Below are 22410 nucleotides of genomic sequence, written 5' to 3'. Positions count from 1 at the left end.
GGGTTATTTGAAGGACACAATTTTGCGTATACAAATTGTCACGTTAAAAATCTGTTTTTTAATGTGATGTGGTACATTTTAATTCCTTTTAGTATGATGGCACTGTGGATGCTGCCCAGAGACTGATTGCTTCAGTTCTCAGAAAATGACACTATATGTTGAATGTATAACAGAGAATACGTGAAACAGTTCACTCCGAGTGCCTCAAATTACCGTAAACAAACCATGTTTGTAGTTCACATGGCCACAGCCCACAGGCTTATATAAAGCCCTGATCCTTACAATGGACAGTTGATACCAGCAGACATAGTCAAGTCAAACTTGCATTTCTTTGGAGAATAAGTCTGGACATGATTCACATTTCAAGAACACCAGAATTCTCCTATTGTGAAAATATGAATTCCGTCTCAGTTCACACATCCCCTGACCACGACTTGGAACGTGTCGTAGGAGGCAGAAGCAGGCAAAGATCTCACTCCTATTACAGCCTAGAAGACAGTAAGAACTATGGCACACAGCCACAGACAGACCAATCTTCTCTTAGACCTCGTTCCAGGTATGTTGTTACATTCACACTCTTTTATGATAAATAATGTATAATCTTTATTATGTTAGTAATCAGATCAGGGCGCAATGACAAGTTTGCCTGTATGTGTGTTTAATGTTGTAAAAGTGCAGGAGTTTAATTATTACTGAATACGTAACTAATCCTGATTTAACTCCTTTAACTCCCCAGGTCCTTTTACAGTTATGATACTTCAGAGCTTTTCTCCAACTCGAAACAAGCAAGCTTGGTATCACAGCATCAAGTGCCAAGAGTCACTGCCAAGAAATCAAAGTCTAAACCGCACAGACTTTCAGCCTCTAGAGAACTTAATGGTACTGAAAGTTTTATATTATCATGTCGATTTGATTATATAAATATATATCTCAAATATAATGCATGCTTCTGTGTTTTGCTTATAGGCAGTAAAGGCAATCTTAAATCAGTGTCCATGATGACCATCTCAGAGTCAGACAACTGGGAGATTAGCTCCAACCCTGGAATGAAGTACGGACAGTTTGTAGACTGGGAGAAGATCGACCCTGAAGCTGCAGAAAGATACCAGCACATCGTGGAGAGTGAGCACCGGCAGCTGAAAGCCATGGGCCGGGAAGGATTCTGGGCAACACCGCATACACTGAGGGCCAAAGCTTACTATCACATCATTCACAGCATCAATTTTAGGTGAGAACAAGCATCAAGTATCATGAAGGCAAAAAACAATAAGAAAACGGTATTTAAAATGTATTTTCAGTCATTACGAAACACATTTATGTATGTATTTTATTAACTTTGCAAAATCAGCATGTAGGTTACTTTTTTACTTAAATCAACTAAATCAAATAATCTGAATGTGGATTAATGTGGTATTTGCAGCAAGTCTGTCACTTCAGACAGAGATGTCTACTATGAATTGTCAAAGAAGCTCTTTGGAGAACAGAAAATGAGCAACCACCCTGTCCCAGAGTACATGGAGGCAGAGGAAATACCAAGGTACATCCATCCATCCGTCTTCTATATTAAGACTGATAGATGTTAGTTCAACTATCATAGACATGATAGTAATGTTATAAAACAAGAGAAATGCTAAAAACAAGATTTTTACAGTATCTTATGAGCATGAAAAGAGTTTACAAATAGGCTAAATAAACTGTATTATCTTTTTTTCTCTTTTCATACCCAGATATTGTCTCAACAAAGCAGGGCTAAACTCTGTTAAAAAGATCATTCTTTGTCTTGGCGAACACTTCCCCGACATGAACTTTTGCCCCATTCTGCCAGCCTTGGTCTCCCTCATCCTCCACTTCAGCCAGGATGAGGCCGAGTGTTTCTACAGCGTTTCAAAACTCATCTGTTACCATGACCCCAACAAGCGCTACATTGACCAGACCTTCCTCACCTACCGCGCTTCCTGTATGACTTTTGGAGATCTTGCTAACAGATGCTGCAGGGGCATCCGGAAGCTTATTGCCAGCTCCCACCAGAACCTCTTTGAGTTTTACTCTGACTGGATCATGTGGATTTTTGCGTACCTTCCATTCACCTATGCCATCAGAGTGTTGGATGTCTACCTATTGGAGGGTTACAAGGTCCTCTACAGGTTTGCGGCTTCATTTTATAATCAAAATCCTTACTTCAATGTGGTTTCTTGTGGAGAAGCATATCAGCTCACCCGTTTCACTTAATTCTTTGAAGGGTGGCACTGGCTTTGCTCAGCCTCTACAAAGTGTCAGTGTCATCACGAGTGGCGGACGTGGAGGACTTCAGAGCGGACATGAAAAGTTTCGTGCAGAACATAGCTCGCCACTGCACAGCAGAGAAGCTCCTGCAGAGGGCGTTCAAGATCCCAATGGCTATACGAAGAGAGCTCAACCTCCTGTTCAATGCCAACAAGGACTCCCTCATGCAAAAAGGTGTCAGCATCCACCAGAGGAGGTTGGTATTGGTATTGGTATATAAATTGGTATTTTGTAGTAGCTATGTGTCATTTTAAAAGAAAAAAAATAAATATATATTTTTAATGGCTTTAAAGGCAGACTGTCGAGACAGTGGACTTCACAAACTTCAGCTCCAGGGTTGTGACAGGGACTGAGATGAGAGTTGTTTGGGCGTGGATACCTGAACGCTTCGCCCTTTTCAGTCCCATTAGGCTCTTTAGTACTGCTGAACATGGAAGAAGTCTCGCTTCGTAAGTAACCTTTAACATCAAACGCCTAATGGGTTTATATATACTTTATATGCATGTGCAAATTATCATCATTATAGATGAATTGCCTCTAATCATCACGTCAAATCCAGCAGATTCCTGTGGTTCTGAATGTACAACAGCACTAAGTGGTGTTGTCACTATCAACATGTTTGTTTGAGCAGGAATGTCAAGTGACGTGCAGCTCAATGGTGGCATGTCAAGTTAAAAGTTGAAAACAATCATTTTCTAAATGAGCTGAGCGAAAACAAATGCTAGATCAAATGCTTCACATAGAAAATAATTATTGACTGATTTGCAAATTGAACTGACATTTTATTCTCCTCTTACTTTGATGTTTTACAATAAAGAATAAACAAGACATCGCATAAAAATGCTTTATTGCTCAACAAATTGATCACAACTGAGTAATGTAAAATAACATTTTCAGTTATCAGTGATACTGTAGATTATAGGTTCTAAACATCATAAATGTATGGGGATATTTTTTTTCTTCCATACAGATTGTATTCGCATGTGGAGGGACATGAACCAACAGTCTTGATGATCAAATCAACGGATGAAGAGGTAATTCTGGTTTCATTTCATGATTAAATGTCATTACGCTAATAATGATCATAGCCAATGGAGAGAGCTGAAAGATTTGTCATTTCACAGGTCTTTGGTGCCTTCCTGTCAACAGATATGACAGAAAGAAGAAAGTATGACTCAGGAGAACTTGCATATATTGGAACTGGGGAATGCTTCGTTTTTACGGTGAGACACATTCCTGTAAAAATGTTTGTGTCAACTTCATATGTGGAGTATTATATTCACAGCTATATACCGGGATGCCTCTTAAACTATGTATGAATTATAATTGCTTCTTCAGCTTCGTCCTAACATGGAGCACTACCAGCAGACTATGGTCAACATTATGACCAGAAGAGCTTTCCCACAGCAGGTTCATATCAGGAACGATGGCTCCTCCCATGTGTCCATTAGGGGCAGTTCCCCAGTCACCACCACCACTCTGGCCTGTCCTGCTGGGACTCCACAGGATCCTAGCTACCTGACGATCCCCTTCACTGCCCCAACAGATGAGCCCACAACTGCCAAAGAGCCAAAGAGACACAAGGAGCAACAAGCCAACAAGTTCATAGCAGGCACTGACAAGCAGCTCATCATTGGTACAACAACTAACTCTTTTGTCAGAATAATTAGGCGTCTCTAACCAGTCCACAGCAATGTCAGCCAGCTGATATAATGTGTGTGTGTCTTCTCTCAGGTGGTGATGGGGGGCATGCACTTTGCCTGCAAGAAGACCTAGAGGGAGGATTCACAGAGAAATGTGACACATTTGAGAGCATCCCACTCTGCAAGGCACATTTCAAGATCCAGTCCCTGGAAGTGTGGGGCATCCAGAACTCTATTTCTCTCTTTTTCTGAGTAAAATAGCAAAAGAGCAGCGTTGCTTTTTCTTTCTTACTTTCTTTCTTTTTCTTTTTGATAATTTGTGATGTTGTTTTACTGGACTTGATTTCTAAATGCAAATACATTATATGTATTGACCTGTTGTGAAATCTGAGGATTTACTTTACTTGATGTCAGCAAATTCACTTGTGTCGCTATTACTGCCGAACTTTACAAGCTTACTTGAACAATAGTTCACATCCTCAAGGATTTCTCACAAACAAAATAAATATACAGAACAAATGCAAATCTACCAAACAAAACCCTGTAATCTATTATAAAGGAAGAATGAATAATGTTGTCCAGCGTAATGTACAATATTTGCATTCTGACAAAAACTATGCTTTTCCTGGATTTATGTCGATGTCTAGCTGTTTTCCTGTGTTTGATACAAAACTATGCACCATTTTACTATGTGATGATTAGATTAGTTCTCTCATTGTCTGCTTGTGTGACTTATTTAAAACTTTTTTTTTTACTTTGAGTTTATATCAAAAGATATTTGACCCAACCTTTACATAAATTGCAAGAATTTAAAATGTCCAAAATGGTCAAGTGTGTATTTTCAATTCACAGTCGGCCAATGAAAACTTTTCCTTGTGGGGAGCTGACCATTAATGTGTCTAAGTAAAAGAAAAATCCCAATACAATTTCTCCAGTGTTATTAAATGATCAAACAGTGGAGCGTGTACAAATACTTGGCACGATCCTTAACAACAAACTGACCTTTGATTTGCAAGAAAGCCCATCAACGCAACTTTGGGGTTGACAGAACTTTTATGAAAATGTTTTATTCATGTTTTATTGAATCAGTTTTAATCTTCACTTTTATCTATTCAGAAAAACAGGACCAGTTTACATGGCATTGTAAAGGTGTGACATGCTCAATCTTGAATAATCTCCCTCACATGTACAAGCCCAGAGTTTTAAAGGCCAGGTCAATTCTTGCTGACCCCAGCCATCCTATAGCAGATGAATTCAGGTTGCTGTCTTCAGGATGCAGATACAGAACAAACAGATGTTATTATTTCATCATGGCTGTGAATGACTGATTTGTGTGGCTGCTTGACTTGCATTGTCACTAAATGTTGCAGTGCCTATTTTTATTTACTTTGGTTGCCGCTGGCTGTGCATCAATTTTTTCCTCAGGGGATGATAAAAGCGAACTTTTAACTTCTGAAGTTTGAAAAATGACAAAAGAATGATAGTGCTTTATTTTGCATAGCTTGCATTTTGAACACAACTGATATAACCTATTACTTAGTAAACACATTGTTTGAATAATTTGATTTATGAACGAGACATGATGGCAGGATGCGATGACTGCAATAACATGTCCTGACTATGACATATGCAAGTAGATTTCTGTTGTTCATTTTAGTGCCACAGACATGGAATCAGAAGTTCCAAAGTGCCAATGCAGACCTGCTCAGGCTTTGACTGAGGTGCCATTCACACTGTTGTTAGTTGATGAACCAGCAACATAGTCGTTGAGGTGTTATTTGAAGGTTGACAAACTAAATTGTGTTGCTTTAACAGCAAGCATGGATTGGACAGTCAAATAATAATGAATAAAAAACATCTTTCTGTGTTAACATTTGCTACCTATCTTACCTAGGTATAAGAATATAGTGCAAACGGGGGCGGATGTTTTGACCATGCTGAGAGTGAATGGCTGCGGGATTGACTCATGTTTTACTGCAGTATAACACGCACTGTAACATAAAAAAAGCATTTTATCGTTCCATCTGAGATGAAAGGAGACCCGCCTCTATGTGGCTCTTGATTGGTTTATCTGTCGACATGAAGCGTAGTGATTTGTTAAGGTTATACAACCCTGCTAGTATCCACCAATCAGAGACAGGGTAGGGAATCGTTTCGTCGCCCACCCCGGATGTTAACGAAAGTAGCCCCGTGCTACAGCTTGCAAAGCTACTGCGATTATTTACATCAAACTGTAAAGCATTTTGCCACGGGAAAAAACAGGTTTGATCTCCGTTGCTTCGAACGATTGTTATAAAGGTGGACCACAAAATCATATTTCCCGCTGAATCGAAAACGATGTTATTGGCGACCGCCACAGCGTTAGCATCTGCTAGGTCGTCACTGTTAGACAGTGTAGCTTTGCTAGCCACTTCAGCGATGCTAACGTTATCCAAAGAGTGGTAGGGGTTTGTTCATCTATGAATATATGAAAGAAAACCAGAAATAAATATGTCATATTAATGCGATATATTGTAAATCACCCGTGCAAACTCCCGTGTAGTTTAAAATGCCCTATACAGCCGCGTTTGCTTGTATAGCGTCAGTTTAATACATTTGTTAGTGCAGCGTTGCTTATTACGAGCTAAATACGTTGGTAATATTTGTGTCTCATCTTTAAAATAAGCCTTTTATATGTACTTTTGGCTGGGTCTTGCTTTACTTAGGCCACCATTTTACCATTAAAGCTGACTCATTATAATTTAATTTGCTGTAAGAAGGAAAATATATACTGTATGTATCTTAATTGTATGAACATCACTGGTGGAACCAAATAACTGAACTCTTTTAGTCTTTCATGACAGCAACACATCTCTAAAAAGTTCATGTTAACCATTGTGTAGTATCACCTATTCTTTTCACAACAGTCTGGGAAGTGAGGAGACCAGTTGTAGAAGGTGTGGGAGAGGAATGTTGTTGTCATGCAGGATTCTAACTGCTCTACAGTCCTGGGTCATTGCATGATTTTTTTTCTCTCATGATGCGTTAATTATTTTTCTTGACTTTTCTTGATGTTTCTACTTGAAGACAGTCAAATGCAAACCTGGCCCAGGGCTTTGCTGTCCCAAACCGCACCACACTGTACTGTACCATGATGGAAACACGGCATTGGTGAAATTGATGGACACGATATGTGTTTAGTATTGTCTTGCTGAACTATTCAACAAGCATGTGTTGTTCTAAAACCTTCAATGGTTTTCAGTATTGATAGAGACTTTGCAGATGTACAGTATGTGCCGCCAGCGCCATAGGCACTAATGCAACCTGGTTTTTGAACTGTGTGCTGACAACAAGCTGGATGGTCCCTCTCCTCTTAAGTCTGCAGGACATAGCATCTGTGGTTTCCAAAAAGAATTTCAAATGTTGGTTAATCTGGCCATAGAGCAGTTTTCCATTTAGCCTCAGTCCATTTTAAAGTAGCTTTGGCCCAGAGAAGATTACTGTTTCTCGACCATGCTCACGTATGGCTTCTTTTTTGCATGATACAGCTTTAACTTTGCATTTGTACCCACTTATGTTACTTGCCTATTGCCAGTTAAGCTATTTAGTTGAAAATATGCTCTTTTTTTTTTAATTAGTGCCACAACCATTTGTTGTACCTCTCCCAACTTTTTTGAGATGTGTTGCTCCCATCAAATTAAGAAATTTCAACACTGAATTTTTCCAATTCAGTGTCACTTAGGTTTTATTATATACATCTGATGCGATCAGCACTGAATCACTGGTGTACAATGCTGATATCATTTTTCTCTCTGTTTGTAGTGCTTAAAAAATAGGCTGCAGTCATGGGTCCAGACACATCACCTGTCATTAAAACAGAATCGTCAGACGAAAGTAAGTGTTGCTGCTTCTTTGTATTTTTAACATCATACGACTAATGCACAAGTCAAATTAGTTGGTTTTCTGAGTAAAGTTGAAAGAGTATATTCTTTGATGTGTTTATCAGGTCCAGCTGAAGTGACTGTGAAGGTCATCTCAGACTCCGACATCACTGAGTCGGAGGACTCCAAAGAGCCAGCGAGAGACGTAAAAGACAAGCGTCACTGTTGCTCTGTCTGTGGTAAGGTATTTAGCAAACCGAGTAGGCTAGAAAGGCACAAACCTGTGCACTCAAGGGAGCCCAAGATTGTTCATACATGTCACATTTGTGAGAAGACATTCTCACAAGAAGAGAAGCTGATTCGACACCAGGTTTTCCACAGCAGGACTAACAAGCATCCCTGTCCTGACTGTGGAAAAGTTTTCAATAGGCCTTCACGGTTGGAGAGGCATAAACGCACGCATTTAAGGAAACCAAAGGAGCCTCATCAGTGTACATACTGCCTGAAGACGTTTAATAAACTTAACAAACTGGAGCGTCACTTGCGAATGCACACTGGGGAGAGGCCTTTCACTTGCTCCGTCTGTGGGAAGGGATTCTCTGAGGCTGGCCACTGCAAAGCCCATGAAAAAACCCACGAGGAGCAGCCAGACAAACCTCACAGCTGCCCAGATTGTGGGATGCGTTTCTTCAAGGCCTCAGCAGTCCGTCGACACTTCCGCTCCCACACCGGTGAGAAACCTTTCAAATGCAGCTTGTGTGAAAGTTGCTTCTCCCGCTCAGAGGGACTGAAAAGACACATGCGGAGCCACACTGGGGAAAGACCATACAAATGTATTGTCTGTGGGAAAGGATTTTATACTCGTCAAGATTTGAACATCCATGCGTTGATCCACTCTGGAGAGAAACCGCATCTTTGCCCTGTGTGTGGTAAAGGCTTCTCACAGCTGGGCAACATGAAAGAACACATGCAAAATGTTCACATTAAATCAGATAAGTATATTTGCAACGATTGCGGTGCAACCTTCACACGGTACACGTCACTGATTAAACATCAGAGGACACACACAGGAGAAAAACCCTATCTGTGCGCCACCTGTGGCCGCAGATTTTCATGGAGCCATTCCCTAGCCAGACACCGGAGGACACACATACACAAACAGATGTCTATGGAGGCATCGGAAGATGTAGAAAGTTTTGTAAAACCCTCTGAGAGTCCCAGCAGTTGAAGGGGAAGTGAGGAAATACTATCTCATCATCTAACACTCTTGTGGTTCATTGAGAGCTAATGTTTGCTGTTCAATTAAACACTTAATACAGAGCTCCTAATTCGCTTATCTTCCTTTTTATTGAAATATGTTGGCAATTAAAATGAATATTTCCTTAACATATGGTTGAGCAGTATTGGGCAAACACACACAATCATTTGTGGCACCTGGAGTCTTTTTGCCTTGAAGATTTGACAGCTTTCTCACTTGAGACAGTAAAAGGTCTCCTGCACAACAGGACCTCACAAAAGACTGAAGGCTGTTAATGGCAACATGCAGTATGGAGAAGTAAGGGCGTAAAAAACGTTTGATCACATACCATCTCTGTATTCTCCCTTATTGTCATATTTTTGTTTAATGATTTTGCTATTCTGTGATGCTTTATAATTTTGATTTAATTATATCATTTACAGTTTAAAAAAAAGAAAATACTTTTGCCTGATCATTCCTGATTTCCTTACAGGGTTATGTGTCTTACAAATGCGTGGGGCAGCTTTGTTAATGTCCTCATGACAGAGTTGAGAAAACAAATTTGAAGGCTTGCAAATGAAGTATGTGCACGTTGCAGTCAGTGATTGTCATACTGCAGTGCTTAACTCAAGAATCCAAATTTCCTTTGCCAATTAAAACTGTTTAATTAAAATTCCATGTTTGTAAATTTAATATTTGCTTGTATGTAAATAAAAAAAATATTATTTTAATCAAACTCTTGCAGACTGCGCTGACTGAGAGCAGGAAAGTACTGTTAAACTGATACTATGCGGACACGTTACCTGTTACCTTTACTAATGGGAAACGCCTAATGTGAGTTCAAGAGTGGCCAAAAGTGCAATGGGTTTGAACTTTTAACTGGCGCAGCACTTATCTAGTACGAGTTTTGTGTAATTAAAACTATTATCAAAATTTGTCCTTTTCATTCTTTAATATAATTTCAATATGATTTTTATTTTTAGACTTGTATAGCTAATGTAATGTATAACGTAATCTACCTTTGTGAAACATGCGTAGTAGCTTACTGCTAATCAACAGGTACATGACTGCACTGCTGTAGATTGCTGCATCACAAATGCAAGAGGCCAAAACATTCGTTAATACATATGCAACTGAAGTACTCGAATGTATTTTCATTTGTGCTGATGAAGACGTGAATAAACACTGACTTGTGAAAACATATCTGGGGTGGGTTTATTCAAAGAATGTCAGAAAGAAGCAAGATCTTTCCTCTGAAGTAAGACAGTTCTCTGAGCCAACAAAGAAGAAAACACCAAAACATGCAAATCCAAGTCTGGAGCAATGCCAAAAATGCCAGGATTTGGTTTGACGCAATGGAAAGTTTCTGAAATCATTTCAAAGACAAAATGTGACTGAGAGCAGACAGACACGCAACATGGAAGGAGTGAGGTCGATGCCTCAAGAAAGGTCTATATCAGGGTACATTCGATTCAAGATGGCTTAGACAGCAAGTACTTTTTATAACTGCCATAGCTGGCAGAGTCATTTTGAAGTTTAAAGGTTATAGAGTTAGTGGATTTAGTTTGATGTAGAGTTTGTAAAGAGAAATACATAGTCTGGGTTGGCCGGAGGTTTAAGAGGAAACTTGGATAATAAGTACTTGTAAGAATCTAAAAGAAGTGAGTGTACCAGAAATGATCTTGTGCGCACGAGCAACGTTTTTTATTTATTTTATTTTTTTCCATGTCCCTTTAGGGGCTCCGTAAAATGTCTTACTCTTTGCACAAAGCAGTTACGGGCGCACCACTTTTAAAAACAGGAAAAAAATTCCGAGTGCACGTGAAGGCATCACTGGCTGAATTCCGGCTGTTGCTAAGTAACGTCTGTTTGGTGAGTTTGGTGAGTTCGATGAGTTCGAAGATGATTTTCCCAAAACTATGAGAGAAAAGAACTCTCGCGTTTGTTTTCCCGGTAAAAATTGAAATTGAATTTTTGAAAGTAGGTCTAATTTTTAACATTTTACAGGAAAATAAACATCTAATCGATCCTGGACATGGCGCTTGAAACACAAGACGTCCCTCGACTTGAACTGGAGGCCGTTATTGGATTCAATGGTAAGTTTTCTTTTCTCTACTGTTGTTGCTATTGTTTGCCAAGAAAGATGAGAGTCAACTTACAGGTAGTGAGGTGGCATGCTAATTAATATTCATGAATTACCTGTCATCAAATGATAATCACTATTTGTTTTGCCGATGAGTAATCATCAGTACGTTTTATTAATTAACATGTACTTTATTTATCCCAAAACTGGGATACCTTGTCTTAGAGCAGATACTGACTAATACACGACATACAAACTCACAATAAAGGAACGTTCACATCTATGGTAAGAAAGTATTAGAACATATGCCATACCTATACGGGGAAATAAGAAATTTAATGTTAGAATGTGATGCATATGTACAGAGTGCAAAAAGAATATGAATGTGTTTATTCATGAATACAGTGTCTATTAATGAATGTGATGTTATTAAATTCACTGCTATTTATTTAGTTTTATTTTAAACACTGGTTGCATTTAAATAGTTTTTTTTTATAATGGATAGTATGAACTATTAAATATTAAGAGACCAAACATCACAACCACAGGTCTTTGTTGTCCTTCACTGTAATGAAACATGTCCCATCTTATGTTTCCTCAGGGCACGTGTTCTCTGGCTTGAAAGTGCACCCAGACGGAGAGCACCTCATCTATCCGCTGGGATCCACAGTCATTCTGAAGGGAATCGCCGATGGAAAGCAGCGGTTCCTGCATGGACACACAAACAACGTGTCCTGTATTTCAGTGTCCAAAAATGGAGAGTATATTGCCTCTGGACAGGTCAACTTCATGGGCTTTAAGGTAGAAATAACTCAACTGCATCACAGTAATCAAAATTTCCCAGTATTATCAATGGGCTTTTTGTACGGCAGCCATTATGTCGTCATCTTCTGGCAGTAAAGTCACAGGTGTTACTAATCACCTAATCAATGATGTTCCTACTGTGACGTGTCAAAAAGAGCCCACTATCTGCTCACAGCAGCCATTGTGACAGTTTAGAGTAAGAAAATCACAGGAGTAAATAATCAACATGATAATGATGGTTGAATTCCATTTAGCCATCGTTATTGTGCTACTGTTTTAACACATGTGCTCAAATTATGTCAAAATGGCCGTCTTTTGATGTTGCGTGTAGAGCTGAAACAATTACTCAATTTATTGACTATTCATCGATTATTAAATGAACCGTCAACTATTTTGATAATAGAATCATCAGTTTGAAGCTTTTCTCATTATTAAAACAAGATTTCTGATTGTGTTAGCTTCATAAAAGAACCGTACCCTCCCCTCCCCCTGTACGATCTCCTTCTGCACTCTCATCCGCTGCCATTCCACTGTTCCAATCAAGTGGATTTCTTTCCAAGACTTCTTCTACGTAGCTTATTCCTCTTTGTCTGCTCAATGCTTAAATGTAAACGTACATTATTCATGTCTCTGCATCCAGCGCATGTGGGCTTGAATCAATGTAAAAATAAAGGATGGACAACAAATTCTTATCACTTGTATTATTTAAAACATTATATTTATCTTTACCTATAGGCTATGATAATCATCTGGGACTACGCACAGCAAACAATCTACGCCCAGCTGCTTCTCCACAAGGCTAAAGTCGAGGCTCTGGCCTTCTCTCCTAATGACAAGTACGTGGTGTCCCTTGGGGGCCAGGATGATGGCAGGTACAGAAACTTACCTTGAGCTTAAAATCATGCAGAGACATTGTGTGACATTTGTTGAATGTGTGTTGTGTTTTCTGTGTATTTACAGCATTGTCGTATGGAACATAGAGACCAAGCAGGCCATCTGTGGGAGTCCAGCCTCAGCTCACAGCGCCGGTCACTGCCTCACTGTGCAGTACTTAAACACAAATGACAATGTCTTCGTTACTGCCGGGAGGTGAGAGAGACGCCTCTCCTGGGTTTTAAATCCTTACATTCGTAGTGTGACTGTCATCTTCCCTGTGCTTGATTTTAAAATTCATGTTTTGTTTTCGTGTATGCGTGTGTGTGTGTGTAGTGGAACATTGCGAGTCTGGGAGCTGGACCTTGCAAACAGAAAGATCCGGCCCACAGAGTGTCAGACTGGAAAGCTGAAGAGGACTGTGAAATGTGTCGAGGTTCAAGGGCAACAGAGTCTTTCAATTCTGAGCAGCAAAATGTACATCAGATGTGTGAAGTATTGCTCAGGTTGCCTGTTTATGTATTGCACAGATCTCCGAGGATGATGAGTTCATGTTCTGTGGCACCACCAGCGGAGACATAATGAAAATCAACCTGAAAACAGGGCTTCTGTGTGACTGTGGACCAGTTAAAACAAAGTACAGCCTGGTAGGTCAACTAGAATGGGTCATCCAGCTGCTCATTTCTAATGTCCCTGATTCCAAGTTTCCTGCCTTGGAGCGTGTTCCTTATTTCTTTTCATTTTTATTCAATTTGCAGCTGTAATTTCTTGTGGACATGTTGGTTTCCAACTAATGTGCTTTATTCGTAAAATATGGCAGGTTTTTTAGTTCCTGGGAGTAATTCAGACACTCCAGTGGTGTCCAGTCTTCAGCATGTTGTCCGCATAATAACCGTTTAGTACTCTGTTTCACCGTTTCTGCGCAGGGTGTCAACGTCCTTAAGATACTAAAGTCTGGAGATCTGCTTGTGGGCTCTGGATGTGGCATCTTCACTCTATGTTCAAGGACTAACTTCAAAATTCTGAAGTGAGTTACACAACTGTATTAAGTGTATAAGCACAATTTAGTAATTGTGTAATTTAGATTTTCTTCTCTTGTCGTCAAGCACTTTACAGTTGACATTTGACTTCCTACGATGGTTTTGCCTCTTTATTACGTAAACAGTTATACTGTGCTATCTTTACAGCCACTTTCATTTATTGTTTTTTTTTTCCATAACCAGGAAAGTCCAACTGGAAAAGGGAGTGACCTCCATCGCTTTACGAGGAGAGAGCCAGCAGATCTTTGTCGGGACAGAGGCCGCTCAGATGTACCGCCTGACTATTGGGGACTTCAAAGCTCAGCTCATATCCACCGGCCACAGCACCGCTGTCAGTGACATAGCCATCCCTTTGTAAGTGAGCTACAGTTCAGGGGGGAGAAGGTGTCATCAGTCAATCATCGGTGTCATTTGTCCAACAAAAACAAGTACTTTTCTTAAGCTTGACATCAAACAAGAGCTTAACAAAGGGTTTGCTTTGCCTCATTTGGTGTGGAGGATTACTTTCATATGACGTTTGCCATCTGAAGGATTATATGAACTCTACACAACAAAACTCCACTTGTTACTCATTATGCAGGACTTCAGTACCACATTAAGGTCACTAGAGGGCGACATATGATCACCTCAGCCGTGTTACTCTAACAAAAGCTTAGAAAAACAGTATAACTCATAGATATATCTTCTATATTAGTGCTTAGTAATATATTGAATTCGTTTTCATTGTAATATCAGTAAGCATGTGGATACTTGCATGTAGGATTATTTTATAAAAACATGGTGGTTATACTTAACTCAATAATTCTTTGTACATCTTAATCTTTTTTTTGTTTTTCGGTCAGTGGGACATCTGAATTATTTGCAACCTGCTCTGGGGAAGACATCCGGCTGTGGCACATCGACAAGCCCAAAGAGCTGCTGCGCATCACTGTACCTAACATGACCTGCAACTCCCTGCACTTAATGTCTGATGGACACAGCATCATCAGTGGTGAGGAATCAGCTCAAACTATACACAGACAAGACACTGGAGCTCGTCACTACAAGGAATAGTCAGAGTTTGAACCACCAACACTTCTTCTTACCATTTTCCTCAAAATATTGCAAAACTTCAGTTATTCATCGTCTCAATAATAGCAGACTGTTTCTGACTTTGTGTCTTTTGTCTGCCAGCATGGAATGACGGTGTTATACGCGTGTTTGCACCGGAGAGTGGGCGGCTCATGCTCATCATTCATAATGCACACAGAATGGGTGTGACAGCCATCGCTGGCACCAGGGACTCCAAGAGGATCATCAGCGGAGGAGGAGATGGACAGGTCAGGAGACATAACAGTGATAAACCAAATATCGCTTTGTTAAAGTGACCGCATCAAGGACAAGCCACCAAACAATTAGGTCCAGCCTACTTTTAAGACATTTTTAAAGTGAAACCGTGAAGCTAATTAATGCAGTCACATGATATAATCTATTAGAATTCCATGTTACAGATGCTGGATGGTATCACATGCATTTTTACTGAGAATATAGTAAAATTGGCAAATTATGAAAGATATTTTAGTCAAACATCTCTATCTCTATGTGCAATTTCTTAAGATAAGGAAAGATAAAAAATACCTTAAAAATAATAAAGTACTTTTATTGATCCCCCATGAGGAAATTCACATTGATACACACACAGTAGTTTGAAGCTATATACATGATAAATGAGAATGAAATTTCTTACTTTAATTTTCCATTCTTAATTATCTTGTGTTCTGCATTCTGCTTCATCAATCATTAAAAAGAAAGACAACAGTGTGGATTATTTATGCATCACAGTTGGCGAAAAAAGGATATTCTGTGAGGGTGAATGGGTTCTCGCATTGTTCTCATATTAAAGGTGTGCGTGTGGGAGCTGCATCCGTGGGGCCAACGACTGCTGGAAACCATGAAAGAGCACAAAGCCACTGTGGCTTGCATCAAAATCAAGAGCGACGACAAGGAGTGTGTCACTGCCAGCTCTGGTGTCTGCATCATTTGGGACATTGTGTGAGTAGCTCATCTGCATGCACAGACAAGCCCTGGCAAAGTGACAAGTCCATGGCGAGGACACAAACACAGCATTTTATTTTATTTTGTCTTGAGGAAATCTTTAAGTTGTTGAATGAAATACCTGAAATTTATCGACCTATTGTCATTCATGGATTATTTAACGAATTCAGCAAACAACCTCAAATAAATTCGATTCTTATGACACTTCCTCTCTTTTAAGATTAAGAATGGTATAAATTGAAAGGAATGTTATTTGACCTCTGATACATTACAGTATCCAATACAAACATATTGGACATAATAAACATTGTGATACAAAATGCCAGAAAATAAATGCCAATGTTGTCCTAAGGTCTTACAATGTTGGCGTTTTCCAGTGGTGTTTGGCTTATTCAATAGAATAAAAATGCTGTGATTTCTTTTTAATCAAGAAATGAAAACTTTGACATGAGTTGTCTGTCCTCTAGTTTATGTGATATTGTTTTCTGATGTTGAAAACAATATTAGACGGACAAGAAGCTACATGAGGGGTGGGAAACGAGCGTCACACGCCTGCTAAATGACTGAAATGCATCACTCAAACCTCTCTTATGTGACAGACATTGTTTTCCAGGTCTGGGTCAGTCAGTCTTGGACAATAGGAGTCTTTCTTCTCAATATTTGTTTTTATCTTGTGGGTTTGTCAGGACCATATTTGCAAATATGTTCATGTTTTCTTTTTGTTTGCTTTTCATGTAGTGCCACCTCTCAGACGGCCTGAGGGGAGTTTTGCACACTTAGATGTCATATGAAGGAAGGAGCTCAGTGTATACACAAAATTCCCCAGTTCTAGCCGCTCTGCAGGTGCAACAAGGCAAAGTCTCTTTCTAAATCAAGTTGCAGCTTCCTGCAAAACACAGTTTGTGTCATAATGTGAGACTGAGGGACATCATGCGCTGCGTCCACAGACATTTTGTGGGAGGATGTATAGGACAATTTATTTTTATATATATATATATTTTTAAAATGATCTTGGTCTTTTCTTTGTCATTTGTGTCGTCACAGAACTTCTCGCGAGACGTAGTTTTGATTGAAAACGAAGCAACATTTTCTTCCTCTTCTCCGTCTCTTCCTGTAGGAGATTTGTGAGTCTTCAAAGGGTCATCGCCAACACGCTGTTCAGGACGGTGTGCTACCACCCGGAAGAATACCAGATCATCACCAGTGGCACAAACAGAAAGGTATGGTTTGGGACCACGAGTATATTCCATCAGCCCATTTACCTTTGCCTTGAGATTTGAGACTCATGTCTCCGGGGGAAAAGATGTAGTGATTGTGATTGATATTTACTCTGAGTATAAAGAGGCTGACACTCGGCACTCACAAATCTACCAATCTCGTTATTAATTTATTATTATTGTTGTTAGAATTTCCACTCAGTAAGCATGAGGGAAAAGCCTGTCATCTGGCGGGATCAGCAGACTTGCACAAGACTTGCATGTCTGTGGATGAGTTTAAAAAGCTTGTCATTTGTTTCCTCGGCTCGACGTAATTAAGCCATTGTGTCGGTGTGTGGCAAAAACACTCAGCCCCTCACAAAGTCAGTAACTTTGTGAGCAGTTGTGATTAACTCACCACCACTTGTGCATTTTTTACGCCAAGTTCACAGTGGCGGAATGAGACGCTTATTTCCTTGATTGTGCACTTTCATCCGAACCCCATGAACCTTGCCACACACCAGACCCGTATTGTTGCCTCCCACTCTGCACGGTGAGAGGTGAGGACAAGTTGTGCTGATTAACAGAGCGCTGTGGATGTGCCGAACGAGTGGAGAGTGAGTGAGAAAGAGCGATTCATGTCAGGAGAGCGAGAGAGAGAGAGAGGAGTGCTGTGGTGTTCCTGCCTTCCTGTGGATGTGTCTAAGCAACCCAAGTGCCAGCCAGATTCACCATCTGCTCATCCAGGACACAAGCTCTCTTTGTGGGGGAACAAATACCAATGCACTCTCTCTCTCTCTCTCGCTCTCTCTCTGTCTGTGTGTGTTTCCTTACTTCTGTGTTTATCACAGCACATCATGTTTCTGTGAGGAAATTCCTCACTGTGAGAGACGGAGAGAAGAGATAGAGAAGAAGTGCACCTGACAGGAGGTGGTGGTGATGATGATGGTCGGGGGGGGACATGACATGACATGAACAAATGCAATGCCCAAATTCAAAGACACTGCACTTATTTGATTAATCTTACATCCAAAAAAGGATTATGATGACATTCTGCAGTGTTACAGGGATTCACAATTTGAAAATGATAGTTAAGACGCAAAAATAGTATGACACATCACAATCGCAGTATCTGTAATCTGTATAAGTAATGGCCCTATGATTTAGGGCGATCTATTATTAATCGATTATGGACTATTTTGATAATCAGTTTGTTTTTTCCATTAAAACAAGCTCTCTGATTTTTCAGCTTCTTAAATGTAAATATTTTCTGGTTTCAAATCATTGAAACTGATGTCTGAGAACATCCTCATTTGGAGGTTTGGGGATCACCAATCCACAACATTTTATGGACCAAAGAAATACTTATTATTATCAACTGATGAATCAATACTGAAAGTAATTTTTAGTTGCAGTTGGGTGATGATATTTGCAAAGCTTTTCCCAAATGTGAAGGTGCGTTCTCTTAGAAGGTAGTGAGGTAGTAGGAAGGAGAGCTTCCCTTTGAGAGAGTGTATCTGTGTAAATGTGTGTTGTAACTGATAACCTTCTGTGGCTCATTTGAGTGTAATGATGCAATAGCAAAAGGCTTTAAGGATGGATTTCCTCTGGTCGAGCAGACAGGACTCAGGTCTTACCTGTTATAAGGTGAGCAGCTCCGACCTGATGGTCCAGTTTCCAGGCTGTGGTGGAGTGAACACACATGGGCTCAGACAACGCACGCAAGTAAGAGTCTCTAATAAGCTGCTGCAATCAGATCAGGAAGGAGGAGGCAGGGGTTTGTGACTGTGGCAGGGAAGAAGGGATGGAGGCATTTCATACAAACTGAAGCATTCACGGTGGTATTTTCAGAGACACTGTTTTTGTTTGCCGTTTTGAAAACATTGCTTGCATAAGAGGCCCCATATTGGTAAATGCATCACACCTCTGTTGAATTAATTTACATAATCTCTGCAGCTGTGAACCTTATATTCTGATTTGAGGTTAATCAGCAAAGAAGAAGAACTGATTGCCGATCCTTTGGTGTTGTGGTGACTGTGTTTCCCCCTCACTTATACTTTGCAAAGTTATTTTGTGGAAATATTAATATCAGCATGCAATTCAATCTAAGTAAGCCACGCCGAGGCAGAGGAACACAAAGCTCCCACAGACACACACACACACACACACACACCCTGTGGCTTAAAAGGGTTATCTTATTGCTTTGAGAATCACTCGCTACTACTGGAACTATAAATAACACCATTGTCAATGTCATTCCAAAATAACCCACAGTGTTTGATACGTCTGTGTGAGATGAAATTTCCCCTCCCAAAATGCATCATGGACATTGTCTTGTGCTGAGAAATGAAATCTTTGTCTCGGCGGATATTCTCATGAATGTTGATCTTATTCTGAACAGCTCTGCGTAACAGCGTCGCGTTCAGATTATACATAGATTATTTCAATCTGTCGATGTACTGTAATGCCTGGTTGACTTTTGTTTTCCTCAGTTTAGGCAAAATGGCATTTGGACTTTTAAATACACAAAGGGACTGAGATCGGTGACACGTTTTGTGACAAAATCTTCTCCAGGAGGCTTATTCATTCCTCACAAGACAGATTTTAATAGAAGAATCCATCTGGGCACTTGTTTACTTTGCTTTGACGATCTAATCAGTTTGGCTATTTCCTGTAAATACAAGAGGGACCCCTTGTTGGTGTGCTGTGTTACTCTGATTCTGTTTCTTTTGTCATAAATATGTTCGGCTAAGAAGTGAGATTTGTGAGACATTACACCTTATCGGCTGTTAAGCCCGCTGATTAAGATGATTTCATCTTATTTAAAAGAGCAAACACACTGTTGGTTAAGTAGCAGTGTGTGTGTGTGTATGGCAGATAGAGTCGAACCTGCTCATTTCCTCACACAGTGAGAATAATGAAGCAGAAAGGGTAATTGTTTGGTGACATGTTGCACGTTTCACGATGAGTGTGGAGATGCAGCACAGATGTGTTGTTTGCGACGTCGTTTGTTTTGTTTGTCATTAGCTTTCCCAACAATTACATTTGCATATCAGCAGCAATTAATACAGCTGTATAGCAGACGCCTGTAGTTTGAAGAATACAATTGACAATTTTGATGACGCATGCTGGGTATTTTCTTGCCTTTACTTTAGCCTCGATGAATTCTATGACATAAAACGGTGCAGAAAAGTGTGCTGTCCTACATCTTATGGGGCACTGTCTTTCTTCCACAAAAAATGCCCGTGTTGAACATACAGCGCAATGCCCGCAGCTACATTTTCAGGGTTGTTGCATGTTAATGACTTTGTGCAGGTCGCATACTGGGACGTATATGACGGCTCCACCATCAGAGAACTGGAGGGCTCGCAGTCTGGGGCCATCAACGACATGCACATCTCACATGATGGTAAACACTTTGTGACAGGTATGGACCATTACACATCTGCTGCTTACTACGTTACGCATTGCGTAACCAAAAGTGAATAGAATTTTGGGTATATGAGCATATATGAGCATTTATTGCTGGGTCACATGATTGGTGTAGTGGTTAGCACTCTTGCCTTTGGACCAAAGTGTGTGCGTGGGTTTTCTCCGGTTTCCACTGTCCGAAAACATGCAATATGGGGGATTTGTTAAATTGGACACTCTAAATTAACCATAGGTGATAGTGCATGGTTGTTGGTCTCTGTGTCCCTGTGATGGACCAGCGATGTGTCCCCCACCTACCTATCGCCCCAGGTCAGCTGAGATTGACACAGTTCCCCCCACTGCCCCTCATGTGGAGAATAAAGTGGTTGAAGATGGATGGTTTATTGCTTAAACATGATCATGATGTCGCTTTTATTGACAGAACTGTATACCGATGACAGATTTTTTTTTTTTCATCTTGGACTTTCTGATCCTCTTTTCATACCAGGTGGAGATGACAAGTTGGTGAAAGTGTGGGATTACATGGAAGGTGTAGTAACCCACATAGGAATCGCCCATGGCGGTTCTATCACCAGCATTGGGATCTGCTCCAATAACCGCACCTTAGTCAGCACGAGTGCAGATGGAGCCATCCTACGTTGGAGATTCCCTCACCCTCCTTCCTCCTAATGTGACAACCGCTTGAAGCAACCGAAACGTTTACCACCACACTTACGTATAATCACATTTACTGTTGCCGTTCTCCTTTAATCTGTCTCTATGACATTGTAATGAGAACCTAACAGTCTGACATTCACACGGCAGAATGAGTTTTAATAATGAATGTGATTCGACGACTACAGGTCTATAAAGTTGATTCCTTTTCCAATAAAGGACAGAATTGAAAGGATGAAACATTTTCAGTAGTGCAGTCTCTCGGATGTTAATTCCTCAGCAGAGGAATTCTGCATCTACAGACTGTTTGATAATGGCATACTTTCACAGGGCTATATGATTTAGTACATTAAATACATATGCCACTTAGAAGTGATTTGTCTGACTAGTGCTCAGATTCATGACACTTCAACACATGGCTTCTGTCAGCTCATCTATCAGCAGTGATTCCCTGAAAGATACTCGTTAAAGAGTGAAGCGCTGTACAACAAAGTGCCTCTCCGACTGTCTCGGGTCTAAACCCATTCTCCTCATTATTCTTCTCTGTGGCTTATCTGAATAATTAATAGCTCACCCCTGCTTCCCCCCAAAAAAGTAAAATAACAAACCTACATTACAAACTAAGTCAGCAAAAACATCCCTAGATCAGTAAAATAGGGCATCTTGGTCTTTACTCTTTTCCACCCTGCTAAAGAAAGTAAACATCTACAGTGCGTTTGAAAGGACAGAAACACACCGCTTGTTATGATGGTTTATCACATGTGTGAGTTTCCTAACTGGCCTAATAGCATTACAGAAAGGATATAACGTACTGGATGAGGCCCCGGTGATCTTTTTCAATAAATCGCTACATCTGCTTCAATAAATCCAATTTTTACTACTGGTGAGCTGTGAAATTAAGCTTCCAATGATTAGAATCTGGATTTAGGGTAATGAACACGCTGGATCCCCACAAATAGACCCAATGGTTCTTTAATAGCCATGTCACTCACTTTGTGGCACTTAAAGGTGTATTAGCAGCAGCATTAATGTGCCTGGAGTTTTTAACGAATAAAACTGTGAAAATCATACATATATCACACCCTGTGGCAGCAATAGGAACATACTTTAGCGATATATAGTGTTATAGGTATTTAGTGTTATAGGTGGCCATGAAGAGGTTTAGATATATGGTCATACACTAAATGTGAGAGTGAATGGTTCTCTATATTTGCGACCTGTCCAGATTGTACCCCATATCACCCCATATCAGCAGGGATTGGCTTCAGCCA

General features: G+C 40.2%; 3 protein-coding genes across 5 annotated transcripts; all 3 read left to right on the top strand.

Moving 5' to 3' along the window:
- Positions 1-306: 306 nt before the first annotated feature.
- LOC122771172 (TBC1 domain family member 24-like) lies at positions 307-4646 on the top strand. The gene is made up of 11 exons (XM_044028558.1): positions 307-556; positions 737-879; positions 967-1228; positions 1421-1537; positions 1728-2144; positions 2240-2479; positions 2577-2732; positions 3254-3317; positions 3408-3506; positions 3622-3919; positions 4018-4646. Exons 1-11 carry the CDS (start codon positions 351-353, stop codon positions 4176-4178), a joined length of 2163 nt encoding a protein of 720 aa, XP_043884493.1. The 5' UTR covers positions 307-350; the 3' UTR covers positions 4179-4646.
- Positions 4647-6080: 1434 nt separating this feature from the next.
- Positions 6081-10222, top strand: LOC122771686 (zinc finger protein 239-like). Of its 2 annotated transcripts, none has more exons than XM_044029394.1 (3): positions 6081-6188; positions 7728-7799; positions 7912-10222. In XM_044029394.1, the coding sequence occupies exons 2-3, from the start codon at positions 7751-7753 to the stop codon at positions 9012-9014; spliced, it is 1152 nt and encodes a 383-aa protein (XP_043885329.1). In that variant the 5' UTR covers positions 6081-6188; positions 7728-7750; the 3' UTR covers positions 9015-10222. The 2 variants fall into 2 exon arrangements, with proteins under 2 accessions (XP_043885329.1, XP_043885330.1); XM_044029395.1 differs by having other exon boundaries at positions 6081-6224.
- A 532-nt stretch (positions 10223-10754) lies between these two features.
- On the top strand, positions 10755-22019 carry cfap52 (cilia and flagella associated protein 52). 2 transcript variants are annotated; one of them, XM_044027458.1, is made up of 15 exons: positions 10755-10895; positions 11031-11119; positions 11708-11907; positions 12646-12782; positions 12871-12999; positions 13120-13219; positions 13314-13430; positions 13710-13810; positions 14007-14177; positions 14666-14814; positions 14997-15142; positions 15706-15854; positions 16975-17077; positions 20369-20480; positions 20973-22019. In XM_044027458.1, exons 2-15 carry the CDS (start codon positions 11059-11061, stop codon positions 21152-21154), a joined length of 1857 nt encoding a protein of 618 aa, XP_043883393.1. In that variant the 5' UTR covers positions 10755-10895; positions 11031-11058; the 3' UTR covers positions 21155-22019. The 2 variants fall into 2 exon arrangements, with proteins under 2 accessions (XP_043883393.1, XP_043883391.1); XM_044027456.1 differs by having other exon boundaries at positions 10755-10904.
- The last annotated feature ends 391 nt before the right edge of the window (positions 22020-22410 follow it).

Source organism: Solea senegalensis, linkage group LG6, assembly GCF_019176455.1.
Source record: "Solea senegalensis isolate Sse05_10M linkage group LG6, IFAPA_SoseM_1, whole genome shotgun sequence".
NCBI lineage: Eukaryota > Metazoa > Chordata > Actinopteri > Pleuronectiformes > Soleidae > Solea > Solea senegalensis.
The sequence above is the reverse complement of the archived record's forward strand: the minus strand, read 5'-3'. Positions and strand labels throughout refer to the sequence as shown.

Excerpts from the sequence above, each read along its gene's own strand:
- LOC122771686 (XM_044029394.1), top strand. The coding sequence starts at position 7,751 with ATGGGTCCAGACACATCACCTGTCATTAAAACAGAATCGTCAGACGAA. Across the intron at positions 7,800-7,911 it reads AACAGAATCGTCAGACGAAA|GTCCAGCTGAAGTGACTGTG; the intron begins GTAAGTGTTGCT and ends TGTGTTTATCAG.
- LOC122771172 (XM_044028558.1), top strand. The coding sequence starts at position 351 with ATGATTCACATTTCAAGAACACCAGAATTCTCCTATTGTGAAAATATG. Across the intron at positions 1,229-1,420 it reads ATTCACAGCATCAATTTTAG|CAAGTCTGTCACTTCAGACA; the intron begins GTGAGAACAAGC and ends TGGTATTTGCAG. Across the intron at positions 3,507-3,621 it reads GGGAATGCTTCGTTTTTACG|CTTCGTCCTAACATGGAGCA; the intron begins GTGAGACACATT and ends TTGCTTCTTCAG.
- cfap52 (XM_044027458.1), top strand. The coding sequence starts at position 11,059 with ATGGCGCTTGAAACACAAGACGTCCCTCGACTTGAACTGGAGGCCGTT. Across the intron at positions 14,178-14,665 it reads AGTGACATAGCCATCCCTTT|TGGGACATCTGAATTATTTG; the intron begins GTAAGTGAGCTA and ends TTTTTCGGTCAG. Across the intron at positions 15,855-16,974 it reads TGCATCATTTGGGACATTGT|GAGATTTGTGAGTCTTCAAA; the intron begins GTGAGTAGCTCA and ends CTCTTCCTGTAG.